The following is a 23,272-nucleotide window of genomic DNA, read 5'->3' on the forward strand; positions in this document are numbered from 1 at the left end:
CCTGACTGACCAGAGGAGGCGCTAGTGCAGCGACCAGGACACATACCCACATCCGGCTTCCCACCTGCAGACACGGCCAATAGTGTCTGTAGGGACGCCTGACTGAGCCGGAGGTAACGCGGGGATTCGAACAGGTGATCCCCGTGTTGGTAGGCAACGGAATAGACCGCTACACTACCCGGACGCCGGCGGCTTCCCGTCGGACCAAAGCACCTCTATGGCGACGCGTCATCTCGAGTAGACCGGCCTCACTTCTGCTGCCTTTGATAAGACCTGATGTCAAATAATCATCCACACGGCTTGGTTGGGCGCCGGATGTGGGTATGAGTCCTGGTCACTGCACTAGCGCCTCCTCTGGTCGGTCGGGGCCTGTTCAGGGTGGGGGGGACTGGGGGGAATAGCGTGATCCTCCCACTCGCTACGTCCCCCTGGTGAAACTCCTCACTGTCAGGTGAAAAGAAGCGGCTGGTGACTCCACATGTATGGGAGGAGGCATGTGGTAGTCTGCAGCCCTCCCCGGATCGGCAGAGGGGGTGGAGCAGAGACCGGGACGGCTCGGAAGAGCGGGGTGGAGCAGAGACCGGGACGGCTCGGAAGAGTGGGGTAGTTGGCTGAGTACAACTGGGGAGAAAAAGGGGTAAGAAAACAATGAATAAATAAATAATCTTAATTTTGGAGCCTTTGAAAGATTTTAACCTGTTTTATGGCGCCGCCCTGCCTTCTCTGATGGATCTGAAACCACACGTCCTGTGACACCCTCGCCACACGGGGTGATAAACTGTTTTGTCATCTGGTATGATTATTTCACTCCCCTATTGGATTCTGATTTACTCATGTATTCTATTGGCAGGAATCGGGTTATTAATAATTGTGTTACTGGAAGCGGCGGCCTGTGTGGGTCTCTGAAGCGGACAGGAATCGAATCCCTGTAACGGAGAAGTTGCACCTTCACATCTGAAGCCGGTTCATCTGGAGTTCGTATGAAAGTAGGCGGTGCCCCAAAATCTGCTACGGGCGCAAAACCGCATCGCAGCATCGATCGCTGCAAGCTAAACGGATTAGCGGTTATTTCACACGTAAACCTTCCTCCCGACCCTCCTGCCGAGTCTGACGGCTTAAAGGAGATTAAGAGGCGAGTCCGGAGTCCTTCCGTACGGCGGGCGGTAAACCGTGGCTCCTCTTTGACGGCCGTGCGTCGACAGGCCGGGAAATGGGAAAGAGGGCCGTGATGTGAAAAGCAAATTAAAAACGGGGATTGTGCGGTCGGCAGCAAAGGTTAAACCCATTAGCGCCGAATCAGCCTAAAAATAACCGCCGCTGCAGGAGCCGGCCCACGGCTGCCCGGGCCCGGTGATTTATTCAGCCCGCCAGCCCCCCCCCCCCGTTTCACACAGAGAAATGACATTATATAGAAATTATATCATGTAAAAATGTAAACGCTGGAGTCCAAGGAGTCCCGTCAGTGACGTGTGTCCACGAGCTCGACACGCTGCCCGATGAGACGTGATGGCGACCTTTCACCAGTAATGAAGACATTCCGACTCCATTAATAAGCCTCCCCCGGGGGGGGGGAGATGGGCTGGCGGCACAGCCGCTGCCTGGCTCCACCCGCCCGGGGCAGGCCAGGCGGAGATACGGGTTAAATGTTAGCGCCAGACGGACTCGTATTCTTTGAAACTGGGAATTAATCAAAACCCCATAATCTAGACAGCACACATCAAGCTTCTCCAATGCCCGCGTCCACCCGACCCGTTATGAGAGCCAACCCGCACCGCCCGACCCACTAAAATATGTGATAATTAGGCGTCCGGGTAGCATAGCGGTCTATTCCGTTGAAAACCAACACAGGGATCGCCAGTTTGAATCCCCGTGTTACCAATTGTGAGGTTCCCATAATTAAAATAATAATCATGAGAAAAAACTGCGAGCAGCAGTCCCAGACAGACAGACAGACAGACAGACAGGCAGACAGGCAGACAGACAGGCAGACAGACAGACAGACAGACAGACACAGACAGACAGACAGGCAGAAAGACAGACACAGACAGACAGACAGACAGACAGACAGACAGACAGACAGAGAGACAGACAGGCAGGCAGAAAGACAGACAGACAGACAGACAGACAGACAGACAGACAGACAGACAGACAGACAGGCAGGCAGACAGACAGAGAGACAGACAGGCAGGCAGACAGACAGGCAGAAAGACAGACACAGACAGACAGACAGGCAGAAAGACAGACACAGACAGACAGACAGACAGACAGACAGACAGACAGACAGACAGACAGACAGACAGACAGACAGAGAGACAGACAGGCAGGCAGAAAGACAGACAGACAGACAGACAGACAGACAGACAGACAGACAGACAGGCAGGCAGACAGACAGAGAGACAGACAGGCAGGCAGAAAGACAGACAGACACAGAGAGACAGACAGGCAGGCAGAAAGACAGACAGACAGACAGACAGACAGACAGACAGACAGACAGGCAGAAAGACAGACACAGACAGACAGACAGACAGACAGACAGGCAGGCAGAAAGACAGACAGAAAGACAGACAGACAGACAGACAGACAGACATATTGTCGGGGCTCGGTTGGGCTGTTTCAGCATGTGGACTGAAAGTTTGTTTTCCCCCCGTGCTGTAACGGAGTCAGAAGTGGCTGCTGTTTGGTTGCCGTGGTGTTTTCCTGTACACACGTGTGATGGAGACGTGATGGAGACGGGTGTGACAACACATCGACCTTTCCAGAGAAGTTCAGTGTCACCACGAAGAGCCGAGCAGGATCATTACTGTCTCATTCTTGTCACAGTGGAAATGATAAAACCACTCTCACAGGCTGCTGTCACCTTCTGTAGCTCTTCCACAGCTTCTCACTGACCTGAAGACATGTGTCTAAACTGGGACACAACTGAGACACAACTGAGATAAAACTGAGACACAACTGAGAGAAAACTGAGACACAACTGAGACAAAACTGAGACAAAACTGAGCTAAAACTGAGACAAAACTGAGACACAACTGCCTTTTCAGAAAAGAAGAACCCAAAACAAGCATGACAAAATAACAAACAAATAAAATAATCTGTCGACATAGTAAGATTACTCAACAAGGTAAGCTTCCAGTGTGGGAAGACGGCGGCGCGAATTCACGTTTGTGGCGGCCTCACCCAGTACCATCCAGTCAGCGTCTTTGTCCATGTCTAAGTTTGTGTCTTCGTTTGATGGCTGGGAGAGCTGGCACTGGATCAGCTGGGAGAGTTCAGTCTGCTGCGTCTTGTGGGCCCAGGGACCACGGCCCTGCCTGGAGCTGTGACTGAGTAGGTAACACCGAGGGCGGCCTGACGGGACGAGGAAGCAGGGCAGGCTAAGCTAACTGCTAGCCCATGCAGACCGGCAGTTCCGATAACACCAAGGGCGGTCTGGCGGCGGCCTCACCTGGTGTTGACTGTGGTGTTTTTGGTGTCGTAGTGTGGAGGTGTGTCGAGGGTGTCTGGCTGGGAGAGCTGGCGTTGGATCGGCTGGAGGAGCCTGGTCTGCTGCGTCCTGTGGGCCCAAGGACCACGGCCTTGACCGGAGCTGCGCCCGAGGAGGAAGCACCGAGGGTGGTCTGACAGGATATGAACGGGGAAGGCTAAGCTAACTGCTAGCCCATGCAGACCAGCAGCTCCGACAGTCATCCTGGCTGGCGTTCCTTCTCCTGGACAGTGATTTTTTTGATGTTGTTAGTTTAGATATATGTGTTAGTTTGGATATATGAGCTCTTGTAGTTTTTGGATGTGTTTTTGTCTTTGTGTTGCACTGCTGTGGGCTGGGGGAAACAATATTTTATATTATATTATATTATATCATACTATACAACAGTATATTATATTATATCATATTATTATATTATATTACATTATATTAATAATGATTGGTTGTAATGTTTCTGATGTTATTTTTCAAATGTTTTCAAATGTCTCCTGTCCTCCCATTGGTTGCTGTGCATGGTAACTAGGGGCGTGACCGGGGGCAACCTAGTATTTATTGGTTGTGTTTTTTCTTTGTTGTTTAACCACATTATCAGCTGATGAGTGCATGATGCACGAAACAAGCTGGTACTGCAATAAGTATTTTCCTACATCTATCTTAATATTACATATTATACTATATTATATCATATCTTATATTATATTAATATTTTGGCAATAAAGTGTTCCTTATTGCTGATTTAATGAAACAAGATAAATCACGAAAAATAAACAAAGTCAACAGAGTAAATGATTCCTGAAAAGAGATGATTTTACAATCTGATTTTAAGATGGTGAGACTATCTTGTGAACACACGGGGCTTCTGTCGCAGAGAAAACGCCACACTCCTGTATTTCTTATGCCACCTCATAAAAAAACCCTGAAAGGTATGTAAAAAAAACTTTCCAGACTTCTGTAGCATCAACTTTGGTCTTAAGTCCGACAGGCCTCAAGGAGGAAAGACGTGTGGATGGGCTGGATGTGATGTACAGACTACAGACCAGACACAACATTCATCCAACTTATACACAAATATTCACTAAGCACACAAAATACATTTCAGCCTCAGCACCAGCATCCTGCTCTCATGCACCCAGTCTGACACGCTGACAACTGACCAGTACATCTGACCACGCCATACTCCTCACAGTACTAGAGAGGAAGACAACTGAACAGTATATCTGACCATGCCATACTCCTCACAGTACTAGAGGAAGACAACTGACCAGTATATCTGACCACGCCATACTCCTCACAGTACTAGAGGAAGACAACTGACCAGTATATCTGACCACGCCATACTCCTCACAGTACTAGAGGAAGACAACTGACCAGTACATCTGTCCACGCCATTCTCCTCACGGTACTAGAGAGGAAGACAACATGAACTCTACATGTGTCAGGTAGGAGGAAGGAGACCAGGGCCCAGATGCTCCATCAGCCCACCGGCAAGGGTTAAAGACTCAGCCGAGGTGAATGAGGAATGAGGAAAACTGGAATAATCCAGCTAAGAAAGCAAGTTTCCTGCTGTCATGTTGTAACTCAGCAGCACGGGTGACCCGCAGTACCGCCTGCTTCACTCGACCCCAGCAGCTCTGACGGCGTTTACCTTTTTCATGAAGGCAACGTCTTGTTTGGATATCTTCTCCCTCTTGATTTTCAATGCTGCCACATTAGGAATGATTCTGAAACACACAAAAACACACAAAAACACTATTATACTTTTTTTGTTTTTGGACCCCCCGCCTTTTTCTCCCCAATTGTACTCGGCCAATCACCCCACTCTTTCAAGCCGTCCCGGTCTCTGCTCCACCCCCTCTGCTGATCCGGGGAGGGCTACAGACTACCACATGTCTCCTCCCATACATGTGGAGTCACCAGCCGCTTCTTTTCACCTGACAGTGAGGAGTTTCACCAGGGGGATGTAGCGCGTGGGAGGATCACGTTATTCCCCCCAGTTCCCCCTCCCCCCTGAACAGGCACCCCGACCGACCAGAGGAGGCGCTAGTGCAGCCACCAGGACACATACCCACATCCGGCTTCCCACCCGCAGACACGGCCAACTGTGTCTGTAGGGACGCCCGACCAAGCCGGAGGTAACACGGGGATTCGAACCGCCGATCCCCATGTTGGTAGGCAACGGAATAGACCACTACACTACCCAGACACCCTCAAAATTGTTATTTTATGTTAGTCTGTTAAAGGTACTGTTGTCTGTGTACCTGTGTACTAGTATGTACTGTGGTACTATGTTAGTCTGTTAGAGGTACTGTTGTCTGTGTACCATGTGTACCAGTATGTAGTGTGGTACTATGTTAGTCTGTTAGAGGTACTGTTGTCTGTGTACCTGTGTACTAGTATGTACTGTGGTACTATGTTAGTCTGTTAGAGGTACTGTTGTCTGTGTACCGTCTGTACCAGTATGTACTGTGGTACTATGTTAGTCTGTTAGAGGTACTGTTGTCTGTGTACCTGTGACTGACATGTACTGTGTTTCACTATAACACACAAACTATCATCCTTTGATTGGCAGACTCTGCCATCACATGTCACCAGTTTCCTACTTGGAAAACAAAGTGGTTTTCAGGACACACCAGTTAAGTGACTGGTCTCTGAACGCCCGGCGCTGGTGGCGTGGCATTACCTGATGCCTCGCAGCTTGGCGCGGTTGTCGTGGCGATCGATGATGTTGTGCAGAATCTCTAGCACCAGCTGCCTCAGCTCGCTGTCCTCCATCAGAGAGATGGAGAAGAGTGGATCAAGGAAGGGAGGGGGCAACGCCGCCGCCATGGTCTTTGATTTGAAGCCAGAGGTCACCTGAGAAGGAGAGAGTGATGGTGCTGTCAATCAATCACTTCCTAGAAATGCTTTAAGATGAGATTTCTACTTGATCTTCCTATGAAGCCCAACTTAAATCCACTGTCCTGAAGATTTTAATACAAATAAATGTCTTAATCCCCCCCCCCCCATTTTTTCTTCTCACAATTGTATCTGGCCAATTACCCCCCTCTTCCGAGTCGCCACGGTCTCTGCTCCACCCCCTCTGCTGATCCGGGGAGGGCTGCAGACTACCACGTCTCCTCCAAACATGTGGAGTCGCCAGCCGCTTCTTTTCACCTGACAGTGAGGAGTTTCACCAGGGGGATGTAGTGCGTGGGAGGATCACGCTATTCCCTCCAGTTCCCCCTCCCCCCCTGAACAGACGCCCTGACCGACCAGAGGAGGCGCTAGTGCAGCGACCAGGACATATAGTACTCACATCCGGCTTCCCACCCGCAGACACAGCCAATTGTGTCTGTAGGGATGCCCGACCAAGCCGGGGGTAACACGGGGATTCGAACCGTTGATCCCCGTGTTGGTAGGCAACGGAACAGACCACCACGCTACCCGGACACCCTCAAATGTCTGATTTCTAACTTTGTCCTGCTGGTGTATTGACAAATGTCCAATTCCTGCAGACTTTAATAACATATGATGTGAATGGTTGCAACTGGACTTTGACTTCAATGACCCGAGAGTTGGACTGGAGCCTTTTGACTTGACACCTCCTCCAAAATAAAATGCTTTTAAGTGTGCTGCCGATCAACTCCTCATTTTCACAGTTACAGATCTACTTTGAATCAAGCCGTCATAAATACACATTTTGAAAAGTATTAATCACTTGTGTACATTTGTGTATTACTGTTTCTCTGTTATTAACATTTTGAAATGGCATTAAATTTGATGAACTGAGCATAATGATTTGTTTAGGACTTGAAACTCGAAGTTTATGATCCGGGACTTGAAAACAATGACTTGGTCCCACCTCTACTATTCACACTGCACCTCCAAGACAAATCAAGTCCTTTGTTGCCGTTTCCCAGAAACCATGATTAAGTTCTGCGACAGAGGGCTTGGGTTCAAGCCGTCTAGTAGTCTCTTCATCCACCCTAACATTAAGAAGCTGCTTTGTCCAATTTGACATTTTTGCCAAACATCAGCTAACCGCTCTACTCCACTCCGAGCTCCCTCCGGATGTCTGAGCTCCTCACCCTAACTCTAAGGCTGAGTCCAGACACCCTACGGAGGAAACTCATTTCAGTTGCTTGTATCCGCGATCTCACCCTTTCTGTCACTACCCAAAGCTCATGAGCATAGGCGCTCCTTCACGTCGAAAGGAGCCAGTTGAGGTGGTTTGGGCATCTGATCAGGATGCCTCCAGGGCATCTTCCTTTGGAGGTTTACCGGGCACGTCCAACTGGGAGGAGACCCCGGGGTAGACCCAGAACTCGCTGGAGGGACTACATGTCCAATCTGGCCTGGGAACTCCTTGGGATCCCTCAGGAGGAGCTGGAGGGTGCTGCTGGGGAGAGGGGCGTCTGGAGTGCTGATGAATTTGTTTTTTTTTAAGCGAACCGCTTTTTTGAAATACTTGTTTATTGGCAGCATATTTTATGGATGGACTACTACTACTACTACTACTACTACTACTACTACTACTACTACTACTACTACTACTACTAATTTTGGGTGCTCCCGTTAGGGGGCGCCACAGCGGATCATCTGTTTCCATCTCTTCCTGTCCTCTGCATCTTCCTCTGTCACACCAGCCACCTGCATGTCCTCCCTCACCACATCCATAAACCTCCTCTTTGGCCTTCCTCTTCTCCTCTTCCCTGGCAGCTCCATATTCAGCATCCTTCTCCCAATATACCCAGCATCTCTCCTCCACACATGTCCAAACCATCTCAATCTTGTCTCTCTTGCTTTGTCTCCAAACCGTCCAACCTGAGCTGTCCCTCTAATATACTCCTTCCTAATCCTGTCCTTCTTCATCACTCCCAATGAAAATCTTATCATCTTCACCTCTGCCACCTCCACCTCCTGTCTTTTCATCAGTGTCACTGTCTCCAAACCATACAACATAGCTGGTCTCACAACCATCTTGTAAATCTTCCCTTTAACTCTTGCTGGTACCCTTCTGTCACAAGTCACTCCTGACACTCTTCTCCACCCACTCCACCCTGCCTGCACTCTCTTCTTCACCTCTCTTCTGCACCCTCCGTTACTTTGGACAGTTGATCCCAAGTATTTTACGGATGAATGATTGTGGTAATTTAATGCTAGCAAGTCTTTAGATGTCAAACTGCTATAATTGATTTACCGTCACGTTGGTACCAGACCCCTCGTCACACATCGACCCCATGACGCTAAACTAACATTAAAGACATGTGTGAATGTGCCTACTGAGAGAAAAGTAACCATTTTGAGGGGACAGAACAAACATTTCTGATTGGTGTCGAGTTCCTCAGCCGGCCATGTCAGATGGGATTTCACATCTGGACGCCATTAGACCTCCCAGGCCGGCACAGCTCGGCCCGGCATGGTCCGGTAAAAACACTGCAACAGCACAATGGTAAAAATACCGCAGCCGTTAACCCCCATTCACGCTGAGGTAAGCAGCCAGAGGAGGAAGAGGAGGAGGAAAGATGTGAGAGGAGAAAGGAGAACAGAGCAGACAAGAGGTGATTTGAGGGGAGGGACTGTGTAAAGTGCACCGTCCAATGCATTCCTCCAGGAATGAGGGAGCTGAGTGTCAGTGTGATTGTCATCCTTGGTTTGTGAGGCATGTGTGTGTGTGTGTGTGAGAGACAGAGAGAGTGAGACATCACTGCTGGATGTATGTTGCCACTTGTCTCTCCTTGTCTATGGCAGATGAGACTGTCTTGTAGGAGAGCAGTTGGTAAGAGAGTTCACTATTCACACTCACCTTCTGACAATTAAACTCACATTAGAATTAGATTGTTGGTTTTTAAGACAAGGGAAAAAAAAACAACCTCATGACCATGTCTGCAGTTGGGAAGTCGGATGTGTGTGTGTGTCCGGATCGCTGCTGCACTAGCGCCGCCTCTGGTCGGTCAGGGTGCCTAACCCTAACCCCGATCGACCAGAAGAGGCGCTAGTGCAGCTCCCAGGACACATACCCACATTCAACTTCCCACCCACAGACACGGCCAATTGTGTTTGTAGGGACCCCTGACCAGGCCGGACGTAACAGGGGGATTCGATCCAGCGATCTCCGTGTTTGGTAGGCAACGGAATAGACTGCCAAGCTACCCAGATGCCGCTAAGTTTTCATAAGGTCATCGAGTAAAGAAATATAAAGTCAAGGACTGTCTGACCAAACGCCAGACCACACTGTCCATCATGTCGACTTTCCAGTGTGAAAATATCAAACGCCACCGAAACAGCCACTTTTACTGACGTTGCAATGCAATCACCCGGTTTAGCAGGTACCTGTAAGAAACTAAGTTTGCAGACTCCAGGCCATAGTCGGGTATTAACGGTCAAATGCAGGATGAACCATGTTCGGTAATGCATGTCATACATGGGATTTGTGCGTGAAGTGGGTTTAAAGGTGCTAAGAGGTGGCATCTTCAGGCTAGATAATCTCAACAATGAGCTGAAAGTGGTGGTGAAGCATGTCTCTGGTAAAGGGAAACTGTTGATCGGACAGTGCTGATTGGCAACGCATTCTGCAGTACAAGCAATCCCTTCACATTACAAGGAGACGTTTGACTGGCTGTTGATATCAAAACTATCAACTAATGCAGCTCGAAGTCTCTGTGTCATACCCCAGGGCATAAAGATTTATTGTTGCCGGGTAAAATATGTAAATCAAGCAGAGATGAGTGTTGCTCCCCTAGTGGGAGGACTCAGGTAACGAATACATCTGCTGCAGAGTGGTGTGGTCTGACCAAGTTAATGGAGCAATCTGTCGGGTCACCCTGCAGGCGGACTGGGCGTTATTTGACGGACATGCTAAGGTTGAAAATAAGAAAAAACAACATTCAGAAGACCAAGAGAAGGACTCACCATGATGAGGGAGCTGAGCAGCATGGCCTGTATCCGCTTGGTGCCCTGATGCCTGAAGAGAACACAATACACAGAACAAGGCTGTTAGCTACCGAGGGCTAGCTAACACAGGTTAGCTAGGGGAGGAGCACAAGGGAGGGAACACCTCAAGCCTCCTTGGACACGTGCCTCAGTGGTTGGTGTATGTGTGTGTTTGTTGGGGGGTGGGGGCTTGTCTGATGAATGGCTCTTGGATTCTAAGAGGTTTTAGTATCCCCACCAGGCAGGCAGGCAGGCAGGCAGGTAGGCGCACACACACACACACAGAAACACACACACACACAATCACTGGCGGTTACTCAAAGAGAGTATGACTGTCCTCTCCAGGTGGCTGTAGAAGCTGATCCACGATTCACATGCTTTGGTGCAGTGTGGACAGGGGAAGGTGGTGATTTAGCCTTTTTCTCTCTCTCCTTGTGGTGCTGTTGCTTTTTCTCTGCAGCACAGTGGAGTTCCATTTCATAACGTGCAGCTCCTTCCTGCACGGATTTCTTCCAGGAGCGCCTATCCAGTGCAACGTCTTCCCAGCTGTTTGATGTGATGTTGAATTTCTTCAGATTGGTCTTCTTGATATTGTCCTTGAAACGTTTCTTTTGGCTGCTGGGAGCTCACTGACCTTCCTTCAGCTGGGAGTACAGGATCTGTTTGGGGAGACATGTGCTGGACATGCAGATGACATGGTCTGTCCATCGGAGTTGGTGCTGCATTATTATGGTGGTGATGCTAGTCATGTTGGCTTCTTGCAGAACACTGATGTTGGTGCGTCTGTCCTTCCAGCTGATCATCAGGATCTTTCGTAAGGATCTTTGGTGGTATTGTTCCAGGGCTCTCAGGTGCCTGCTGTAGGTGGTCCATGACTCTGCTCCATACAGCAGGGTGGGGAGAACAACAGCTCTGTAGACCATAAGTTTTGTTTGGGCTTTTAGGTCTCGGTCTTCATAGACTCTTTTCCTGAGTCTGGCATAAGCGCCACTGGCAAAAATCAGGTGATGGTTGACCTCAGAGTCAGCTTTTGAGGAGAGAAGGCTGCCGAGGTAGGGGAAGTGATCAATATTATCAGTAATTTTGTATTCCACTTTTATTGTGGGCTGGGTAGATGGCTGGTTGGGTGGAGGTTGATATAGGACCTGGGTCTTCTTGATGTTTAATGCTAGACCCAGGGCTAGGCAAAGGCATTCAGAATGTGCTGGAGGTCTTCTGTGGAGTGCACTGCGATGGCGTTGTCATCTGCATACTGAAGCTCCATGATGGTGGTGTTGCAGACTTTGCTCTTGGCCTTGAAGCTATTAAGGTTGAAGAGCCTGTCACCAGTTCGTTATAGAATTGGGATCCCCTGTGACAGCTCTTCACCAATGAGGTGGAGTATGGCAGCAATAAATAGATGGCAAATAGATGGCAAACAGGGTGGGTGCAAGGATGCATCCCTATTTGAACCCCGTTTCCACAGTGAGGGACTCTGACTCAGAGCTAATGTTGCTGAGCACTGTGACTGACATGCCTTCATGTAGAAGCCTCAATATTCTGATGTATTTGTCAGGGCAGCCATATCTTGATAGTCTGCTCCTCAGAGCCTAGAGGTCTATGAAAGCCATGTACAAAGACTGCCTGTGTTCACGGCATTTTTTCCTGGAGTTGGCGTGCTGTAAATATCATGTACATTCATGAATGAATGAATGATGAATGAATGTACCCTGAATGGGCAGAAACCACACTGAAATTTTAGGAATACTTCCTCAGCTAGTGGTAGCAGTCGGTTTAGGATGTGAGTGAGAACTTTGCCTGTTGTTGACAGGAGTGGGATGCCCTTATAGTTTCCACATTCCACCTTGTCCCCTTTCTTGAATATTGCCACTATTAGAACATCCCTGAGCTCTGAGGGAAGTTTTCTTTTTCTCAGACTTTGAGGAGGAGGGTGGGAATGTGGTACAGGAGCTCTGGTCCACCTTTTAAGATCTCAGCTGGGATCCCATCTGGACTGGTGGCCTTGTTGTTCTTAAGGCTCCTGATGGCATCTTGAACCTCTGTCATGGTGGGAAGTTCCCCAGTGTCTTCTCTGATGGGACTCTGGGGAATGTGGCTGGCAATGTCTGGTTCAGCTGTGCTGTTGCGATTGAGGAGTTCCTAGATGTGCTCCTTCCATCGGGCATTAATGGATCGATGTCCTTCAGCAGCTCCTGCCTTTCCTTTGAGCACAGAGGATTTAAGCCGTGGTTGCTTGGACCATAGACGGCCTTAGTAGCACTGAAAAAAGCCTCTGGTGTCAACCCAGTCTACCAGTTGCTGGATTTCCAGAGCCTTTTCTGTCCACCAAGAGTTCTTAAGCTCCCTCATCCATCTCTGGACATCCGCCTTGGCTCTGGAGTGAGCCACTCTTTTAACCTTGCAGATTACATCATTTTGCCAGGCATGCAAGGCTTTCCTTTTCTTGGAGATGAGCTCTTCTATCTCTGTGTCATTCTAGTCAAACCAATCCTGGGGCCCCATTCATCAAACGTTCGTAAGCACAAATTTGTTCCTACACACCCATGGCTTTTTGTAGCTCTCAAAATTGTCTGACAGCCAGTGGCAAGGCCTGCCTGATGGTTATTTGTAATTCCTTCTCCTGAACATCTGTTGTCTACCTCTTGCAACAAGCAATTACCCAGGCTTGCACAGACATCAGTGTTAACCAACTGGTGTCTAAATTCAGGGGTTACCAGGTTAATCTGTACCTACGAACGATTGATGAATGAGGCCCCTGGTGTTTTCTGGACTTTTACCCAAGGGTAGTTTTGCAGGTGTCGAGGACGGTGGACATGAGTAGGCTCCAGTGCTTCTCAATGTCATCAGGTTATTCCTGTTGGGGGGTTTCCCCAAGAGAGGCCTGGAGTCGCTGCTGGGTGGCCATTTCATTCAGGCTTTCAAGGTTCAGTCTTGACTGGATCTGCCTCTTTTGAACCCTCCTCTTCCTCTCGAGTTTGATAGACATCGTGGAGTGGATGAGACGATAATCTGTCCAATAGTCATCTGCGTCGATCATGGCCCTGCGGTCCCTGATTCATACAACGACATAGTCAGGAAAATGCCACTGTTTTGAGTCGGAGTAAAGTATATTTGTTTTTCTGGCGAAACGGTGTTAGTGATCGTGAGGTCAAACTGAGCACATTTGCTAAGAAGCAGAACTCCATTGGAGTTGATGTTCCCAATGCCTTCCTTTCCTATAGTGCCCTTCCAGGGGTGATGATCCCAGCTAACCGTGGCGTTGAAGTCTCCTGGGAGAATAATCTTATCCTCCTTAGAGGTTCTTGACAGTGTCTCATCTAAGCAGGCGTAGAAGGTATTTTTTACTTTCGCTTCAGAGTCTAAAGTAGGGGCATAGGCACTCACAACTGTTGCCATCTGGTTGTTGGCAAGCCCATAACGAATGGTCATCAGATGATCACTGATCCCCACAGGACGTTCAGACAGGTGGCTGATGGTCTGATTCTTGATGGCAAATCCAAAGCCATGGATCCTGGGCTCATCAGCAGCTTTTCCTTGCCAGAAGAAAATGTAGCCACCCTTCTCCTCCTTCAGTTGTCCTTCGTCTGCCCGACGGGTTTCAGAAAGGGCAGCTATGTCAAGCCGGCATTTCTTCAGTTCTCTAGCGATGATCGCGGTTCTCCTTTCTGGTCTGTCACTGGTTGCACTATCCATCAGTGTGTGCACATTCCAGGATCCAAAGTTCATGCTTCTATGTTTCTGACCGTGTGTGGTGATCCCTCTGGATGTGGTAATCCAGTCAGAAGGTTTGAGGCAGACTATTTTTAGGGCACCTTTTCTAGCCCCTTCCCCAGGTGAGATAAGCACAGTGGATCCTAAAGAGGGCTGCTCAGTCGTGGATGCTACCAAAGGGCTTCCTACCTCGTTCCAAGAATCCAGCGACTGAATCTAGCACCCACTACCTGATGTGCTGGCTCATGACTAGGGGCTTCCAGACCAAACAATCCATGCCTGTCGCCACTTGCCAGTTGCCATAGGATTTAATTTGGGATGTTAGGGTCGATTCCCTTTATGGAGGACACCTGTGCATGATCTCCCACTTGGGACCTTCCCCTTGATCTTACTGCCTTGGGTGACCCTGCCAGGAACATAGCTCTAGATGGCATTGCTCTCGGGATCTCAGGACCACGCAGGCTTCTCCACCACAATGTGATAATCCACGGAGAAGACACACACACACACACGCACGCACGCACAAACACACACACACACACACACACACAGTGAGTGTGTGTTTGGTTTGAGTGGTGTGGTAATTTTCTGGTGAAATTTCATTTATGTTGGGCATGGATGCATTTTTTGGAACTTTTTTAAATTGTTTTTTCAGGTTAAAAAAAATAACAAGGGCTGGTTTGGGCCACACATTAGTACAGAACACGGTTTTTCAATTACACAGACAGTAGGTTACATCCCATAGAGTACGTATATATATTGTTCAGATTGTAGTCTTAAGGAAAAGGTCGGTTTCTCCATACAGTGTATTTTGTTGACAATTGTGATCCAGTCGTCCTTTGATAGCAGGTTTGCCTGCAGCCACTTCCACGTGATGGCTTCCTTGCTTACAACCAAAAGTATTTTATAGCGATATTCATCCTGGGCCATGAGTTTTTCGGGGATATTGCCCTGGTATAATGTGATAAAAGAGCAATCAACTTCTATCAAAAAAAATTCTTCAGCAATCTCTTGCCAATATGAATGAATTAGAGGGCAGTTCCAAAATATATGAAAATGGTCTGCCATTTGTTTTTACTACACTGCCTCCAACATTCATCCTGTGCCTGAAAACCCTGCTGTATAAACATACATTTCTGAGTCACAAAATATTGTAGCGACTGGAGGAGGCAGTCGCTCTGACTGACAGCAACTATTGCGCTGGGGGGGGGGCACAGGGGTCCATGGGACTGTTAATGTTTAGGTTAAAATTGTGTTTTACTTCACGTTTTGGTTATTGTTGTTTGTTTGGGGTTCGACTCAGACTGGGTAGACGACCATTTTACCGACTGACTGACTGTAGGACCGTGACTAAGACTGATGTTTTTAATAGTGACCCCAGGGGGAAAGCTGTTGTTCAGCAACCATTTTGGGGGCAAAATAAAAGCCCTCCTTGGGTCGTGCAGTGTATGGGACACGGGCTCTGCCATTAAAAACAAGATCTCTGCCTCTTGCCTCCTTTCACACCAGCTCGCCACAATATCTTATTATGTTCTTCCAGCAGAATTCTCGCCAGAATCTTGAGTTGGTATTCGTAGCCTGACCTTGCCAAATATCATTCCAATCATCCTCAGATATCTCCAGGCCTGATTCCCTCTCCCAGTTTTGTTTGACCTGGACTGTAGAATAATTTTTGGAGTTTTGTAATCTATTCAACACAAACACAAAAAATAGTAAGAAGACAAAACGAAGACGATGGAAAAGCGTCATCTCAACATTAAAAGGCTCCTGACAAGGGCAGTATCGTCTGCAAAGTGTAAATACAGCATGGTGTGCCGTACATACCATAACCGTAGCTGTATGTAAACTATGGCTTGGGATGTAACAGAAGTAGGTTGCAGGTCAGTTTCCAGTGGGTCTCTATAAGATGAGAATTCATTTTAATGAACCTGTTCCTCGAAGTTTGGAGACAATTTGTCAAATCTGGGTTCTCAGATTTGTTTAAGACCCTCTGCAGTATTTTAACTAAACTATGTTGTGGGTGAATCCTGAGGTGCGTCACACTGCTAGCAAGGCTACATGTAACTTTATGGTCAACACAGCACATCTGATCATTTTGTATTACAAAACAAATGGATGATGTTATTGTATTTGTAACTGGAGAGTGTTAAATGATCCATTTGCCTTGTAGCTGTCTGACACAGTGGGTTTAATGAGCCACCCGTGTACCATGTTTAATGGGTGGGTTAAAGGAGAGAGAGAGGGGCTTTACAGAGCAGAGCAAGGCCTTCCCCATGGGAGTCAAGATCTACCCCAAGCCACTTATTAATTAATCATTTTTTGTCTATTCTAATTATAATCGTGATACAAGCTAAGTGTTGTCTTTAGTCTTAGATGCATCAGTGAATACACTGATCAAGGCGTGGATGTTTTTGAGTGTGTCTGTGTGTTGATTTGTGATTATGGTTTCAGTTTCACAAAATTTTTTTTCACATATACTTATACTTCTGCTTCCAGTGTGGGAAGATGGTGGCACAAATTCACATTTGCAGTGGCCTCACCCAGTACTGGTGTGGGAATATGGCGGTGAGAATTTATATTTGCAGCGGCCTTACACAGTACCGTCCACGCAGTGTCTTTGCCCACGTCTAAGTTTGTGTCTTCATTTGATTGCTGGAGAGCTGGCGCTGGATCAGCTAGGAGAGCTTGGTCTGCTGCATCTGCAGCTGCCTGGAGCTGCGCCCGAAGAGGAAACACCGAGGGCGGTCTGACTGGACACGGAAGCGGGGCAGGCTAAGCTAACTGCTAGCCCATGTAGACCAGGAGTTTGGATAACACCGAGGGCGGTCTGGCGGCGGCCTCGGCCAGCCTTGACTATGTTTTTGGTGTTTGGTGTCGTCGTGTGGAGTGCGGGGAGGTGTGTCGAAGGTGTCTGGCTGGGAGAGCTTGGTCTGCTGTGTCCGGTGGGCCAAGGGACCACGACCCTGCCTGGAGCTGAACCCAAGGAGGAAACACCGAGGGCGGTCTGACAAGACATGGAAGCAGGTCAGGCTAAGCTAACTGCTAGCCCATGCAGACCGGCAGTTCCGACAGTCATCCTGGTGCGCCCTCTCTTGGACAGTGAATTCTTTTTTCTTTTCTTTTTTATATGTTGGATATATGTGTTTTTGTAGTTTTTATAGTTTTTTGTAGTTTGGACATGTGTGTTCTTGTAGACTGGCTATGTTTTTGTCTTTGTGTTGCACTGCTGTGGGCTGGGGGAGACATATCGTCCTGAATCCTGTTCCCTGATAAGTGTGTGTGTGTGTGTGTGTGTGTGTGTGTGTGTGTGTGTGTGTGTGTGTGTGTGTGGAGGGGGTTGGAAATTAAGGCACTAATGATGATGTGACTCACCCGATCTTGACGGTGTCCAACGTGTGGCACGGGGTCCCGTACACAGGCACCTTGCCCATGATAAACATCATGACCTCGGCCCGCTGGTAGTCTGGCAGATTTCCTCCGAAGAAGCCTGGTCACATGACCAGATGGAGGTTAGAGACAGACAAGACAGGAAGGATGCACTTTTATTCATAATAACTGAAAAAAAACATCTTTGCTGAAAACTTCTGGACAATGTGGTTCATCTCCTAGTGTAAATGACACACAGAGTTTTCAACTGACAGACCCCAAGTTTGACACGGTAACATGAAAATTTACTTGTTTTTTATATATTTTTCTTGTTATGCACCCACTCAATCAATTCCATCCATCCATTATCAAAACCGCTTATCCTGCTCTCAGGGTCGTGGGAATGCTGAGCCTATCCCAGCAGTCATTGGGCGGCAGGCGGGGAGACACCCTGGACAGGCCGCCAGGCCACACAGGACCCACAAACACATTCACACCTAGGGGCAATTTAGTACGGCCGAGTCACCTGACCTACATGTCTTTGGACTGTGGGAGTAAGAGAACATGCAAACTCCACACAGAGGACGACCCCCAAGGTTGGTCTACCCCTGGGTTCGAACCCAGGACCTTCTTGCTGTGAGGCGACCACGCTAACCACTGCGCCACCGTGCCACCCATTGAATAACTTATGGAAAACAAATCGTTAAACAGATCAATTTAACTTCCTTCACCGTGTCACCAAGCCCCGGCCAGCAGATGATCATAACAGCCTCGCTCAAACACTGGTGACGGAGATGTCGGAGACAAGCTGTCCTCCATGATAGAATGTAGAATAATGCTAACGTTAGCATCCAGTACACTGTAATAATTCTCCATGTTTGTTGTACCATGTCCACTTTTTCCTAAATCCAATCAAATCTTGAAGGGTCGAATCATCTCCTCCCCGACATTCTGTCCTGCCCTAAAATCCTGTTTTATATGGAACTACGTCAGATTACCGAAACAAGATACACTCTTGTTTTTAAGTTCTACATTCGCACACAATCGATGAGTCTGGTCATATTTTTCTTCCCCCCTTTTTCCTCCCCAGTTGTACTTGGCCAGTTACCCCACTCTTCCGAGCCGTCCCGGTTGCTGCTCCACCCCCTCTGCCGACCTGGGGAGGGCTGCAGACGACCACATGCCTCCTCCCACACATGTGGAGTCACCAGCCGCTCCCCTTCACCTGACAGTGAAGAGTTTCACCAGAGGGACGTAGCGCGTGGGAAGATCACACTATTCCCCCAGTTCCCCCTCCCCCCTGAACAGATGCCCTGGCCAACCAGAGGAGGCGCTAGTGCAGCAACCAGGACACATACCCACATCCGGCTTCCCACCCGCAGACACGGCCAATTGTGTCTGAAGGGATGCCCGACCAAGCCGGAGGTAACACGGGGATTCGAACCGGCAATTCCTGTGTTTGTAGGCAGTGGACTAGACCGCTATGCTACGTGGACGCCCTGGTCTGGTTGTATTTTGCTATCGCACATCACTTTTTCCAACACCTACATTGGTCATGTTTCTTTTTTAAATTTAAACTAGATCCTGTCATCCTATTTCCTGTCATCCTGTGTCCCAGGTTCGAGGAGGACATACCAATGGTCTGGATGATGGCGTTCTGGACGATGCGCTCCTCGCTCTCCTTGGTGCGGCCGGACGACACGCTGGAGTTCGAGTTCCTCCTGGAGCTCTCGCCAAGTTCAAAGTCCACGCTGAGCCTCAGGTGCTTTAGCAGGGTGTTAAAAACCTCCAGCACCGTGGGCCCTGGACACAGACACACACACACACGAATGGAACGATTACAAGATGCTTCGTCATCATTCTAAGAACAGAGGGTGAATGAGAACTAGGGAATCAGAATCAGAAACACTTTGTCGTTTCACTTCATGCACTTAAGCACATGAAATGAAACATCGTTTCCCCCAGCCCACAGCAGCGCAACACAAAGACAAAATCACACCCAAAAACTACAAGAACAAATATATCCAAACTAACACATATATCTAAACTAAACCACAAAAAAAAATCATTGTCCAGAAGAATGAATGCCAACCAGGATGAATGTCGTAACTGCCGGTCTGCATAGGCTAGCAGTTAGCTTAGCCTGCCCCACTTCCGCGTCCTGTCAGACCACCCTCGGTGCTTCCTCTTTGGGCTGTGGTCCTTGGGCCCACAGGACAAACCAGATCAGGCTCTCTCAGCCGATCCAGCACCAGCTCTCCCAGCCTTATTATTATTCATCTCATCTCATTTCATCTTCAGCCGCTTCTCTGGGGTCGGGTCGCGGTGACAGCAAGCTAAGTAGGACACTCCAGATGTCCCTCTCCCCAGCAACGTCCTCCAGCTCCTCCTGGGGGATCCCAAGGCGTTCCCAGACCACCAGATTGGACATGTAGTCCCTCCAGCAAGTTCTGGGTCTACCCCGGGGTCTCCTCCCAGTTGGCTATGCCTGGAAAACCTCCAAAGGAAGGCGCCCAGGAGGCATCCTGATCAGATGCCCGAACCACTTCAACTGGCTCCTTTTGACATGAAGGAGCAGTGGCTCTACTCCGAGCTGATTCTGGAAGTCTGAGCTCCTCACCCAATCTCTAAGGCTGAGCCCAGACACCGTACGGAGGAAACACATTTCAGCCGCTTGTATCCGCGATCTCACCCTTTCGGTCACTACCCAAAGCTCATGACCATAGGTGAGGGCTGGAACGAAGACTGACTGGTAAATTGAGAGCTTTGTCTTCCGGCTCAGCTCCCTCTTCACCACAACGGTCCAGTGCAACATCCATATTACTGCTGATGTAGATTTGAGTCTCTGATCAGATGATATCAAAATATTTAAATTCAAAAGGTCATTTCAATAGCCCTACTATCTCTACTGTCTTGCTCAGTAATCCAGGTAAGAAAATCACAGAAAGTTGAATCAGTTCATCTGGACACAACGTTTATTGAAAGATACGTTTCATCACTCAACTAATGTCCCTTTTCCACTACATGGTACCGGCTCGACTCGACTCGCAGAGTGTCGTTTTCCATTACCGTAACAGTACCCCCTCAGTGTAGCTGGTCTGCATTGATTTTGTAACCGATCCAGTTATTTTGGACCCTCGACGAAGGTGGTACCAGAAAAGTGGTAAGTTACCAAAATGCCGTAACTTTCCAGTAATGGAAAACGCAAAATCAAGTCGAGTTGAGCCGGTACCATGTAGTGGAAGAGGAGCATAAGTGACCTCTTCAGTCTCAGCTGACCGCAGGTATCCCCACCCTTATAAACAATACAGTGGCATAATGACCCAAACCAACGACCAGTTTCACATGCAAATATGTGTGTGACCATTAACTAGAGTTACAACGTCCATGTGTACTGATCACAGAGGATTGGGGAATAGTTGCAATCACAGATGTGCTTTGCTTGTGACTGCAAAAGAAAGACCGTCCTTCAACACCACAAAACTTTTATTCATTACAGTCTCATAAACCTTCCTCACCAAACATTCCATGTTCTGAATGAGATTAAATATGGCTGCAAGCCGGAATGGGCAGGCTCCAAGTGCTTAGATGAATAACTCCAAATATGAATCTCAGGAGGAGGAGGAGGAGAAGAAGAAGAAGGAGAAGAAGGAGGGGGAGGGCAGGAGAAGGAGAAGAAGAAGGAGAAGAAGGAGGAAGAGAATTTTCAAGTACAAAGCTCAGTTGTCAGTCAGCCGGGGTACTTTTGTCTGTTTAAACTTAAAAATCCACAACAATTAAAGTGTTAGTGACACAATTCTGAAAAAAGTCACACAAATTCTGCTGATATCAGGTGTACTGTCAAAGAATTTGGTGAAGTTTGAGCAAACATTTGGAGAAACAGAAAATGTTGTACTTACAGTAGTAATTTCCTGTAAGACACTGGATGTCACTGCAGACTCATCGTTTGACATATCTGAACACCATCTGAGGCATGTGGCATGTAGTACCCAAACAAGGTCTGTGTCAGTTTGCTAGCACTTGAATGACGACTTGTGGAGATAGTATAGATGATAACTGATTTTACATATTCCGGAAAATATAGTGACGGAATTCTGAATTGACCGCAGGTTGTGGTGAGGCAAACTTTTTTTTATAACACATCAATGGTTGATTGCGAGATATAAACTTTTCACATTTATGGCGCCCCCTAGGGGTTAAGTGCAATGCACTTTAACACACAAGCTTAAGGAAAACTCCTGAACATGTGTCTCCAAGTTCAGGTTGATATCTCAATGTGTTGATGAGTTATTGCAATTTTTTAAAAACGAGCTATTTGATAAAACTTGAGTAGCTTGTGTAACTGTAACCATAAGGAAAGTAAAAACTCAGAAACAGCTCCCTCTCAGGCTTGGTCCAGAGATGCCCTGTAGCAGATTTGGACACAACTGTTCAAAATTTGTAGGAGGAGTAGCGAAAAAAACAGATTTGGACAAAATTCAAAATGGTGGAAAATCTTTCAGGCACAAATGGGAGTGGCTCATATCTTTAGAGTCACCTGTACCCACAGAATCCTGGGAAAAAATAAGATTTTGGTTTCTGAGACGTACATTTCAAAAGTTACAGGCCAAAATGTAAAGTTTGTTGTTATAGTGCCACCATCTAGCCAGTCGGTATTGTTTTTGGTCTGGGTAGTGGGTGATATCTTTTGGTCTGGGTAGTGGGTGATATTTTTTGGTCTGGGTAGTGGGCGATATTTTTTGGTCTGGGTAGTGGGTGATATTTTCAAACCTATCTGCCTAGTTTGGGAACTGTACCTGTCATTGTTCCTGAGACCCAGATACTTTTAGAGCATAATTACAATGATAATAATGATAATGATAATAATAATAACAATAATAATAATAATGTTAACAGATACAACAGGGTTCCAGCTGCATTGCTGCTTGGGCTCCTAATAATAATAATGATAATGATAATGATAACAATAATAATAATAATGTTAACAGATACAACAGGGTTCCAGCTGCATTGCTGCTTGGGCTTCTAATAATAATAATAATATAATAATAATAATAATAATGATAATAATAATGATAATGATAATGACAATAGTAACCATGTCTGATTGTGCAGTAAAGCTCTGCACACAGCAGACATCGACTTAAACAACCTTAACAAACATTCAGGTAAATATCCCAGCTAGACAGCCTCGACAGTAGGGGTATAAGAAAATATCGATACACTCGATTATCGCAATATTATCTTTTTGGATACTGTATCGATTCTCAAAACCACTATATCTATTTTCAATTGTTTACATGTAAAGGTTGGTGACAAACATGTTGTGTTGTGTGTGACCCCACGACCGCTAGATAACAGTGTTGTAATCTATCTTCAGCCATTTGACCCTTCCACTCCAACACAACAACGTGAACTGAGACAGGAAGTAGCGTAAGTACAAAGAACACAGGCCTGTGAAATCACAACATATCACCTTTCTCACAGTATCACAATACATCGTGATATATTGAATCATAACCCTGTAGCGTGATGCGTATCGCATCACCAGATTCTCGCCAATACACAGCCCTACTCGATAGGGTGGCACAAGAACAGTCATGTGGATGTACTGGACTTGAACTAGATTAGAGCAATAGAATGACAGTAGAGTAATTAAAAAAGAGCGATAGAACTAAAACAACAGAATACGAGTAGAGCATCCATCCATTATCCGAACCACTTATCCTGCTCTGGTTGGGGGGATGCTGGAGCCTATCCCAGCAGTCACTGGGCGGCAGGCGGGGAGACACCCTGGAC

At 47.5% G+C, this 23,272-nt stretch overlaps 1 protein-coding gene across 1 annotated transcript in view; it reads right to left on the bottom strand.

The window, feature by feature from the left end:
* Positions 1–23,272, bottom strand: part of efr3a (EFR3 homolog A (S. cerevisiae)) — a 216,090-nt gene that overhangs the window by 32,539 nt on the left and 160,279 nt on the right. Inside the window, exons 9-13 of the mRNA XM_056293933.1 lie at positions 19,109–19,276; positions 17,480–17,594; positions 10,376–10,427; positions 6,165–6,337; positions 5,130–5,205 (exon numbers count right to left, since the gene is read on the bottom strand). Of these exons, the coding sequence (XP_056149908.1) occupies positions 5,130–5,205; positions 6,165–6,337; positions 10,376–10,427; positions 17,480–17,594; positions 19,109–19,276 (584 nt within the window). The remainder of the gene's footprint in view (positions 1–5,129; positions 5,206–6,164; positions 6,338–10,375; positions 10,428–17,479; positions 17,595–19,108; positions 19,277–23,272) is intronic.

This window comes from Lampris incognitus, chromosome 14, assembly GCF_029633865.1.
Source record: "Lampris incognitus isolate fLamInc1 chromosome 14, fLamInc1.hap2, whole genome shotgun sequence".
Lineage (NCBI taxonomy): Eukaryota > Metazoa > Chordata > Actinopteri > Lampriformes > Lampridae > Lampris > Lampris incognitus.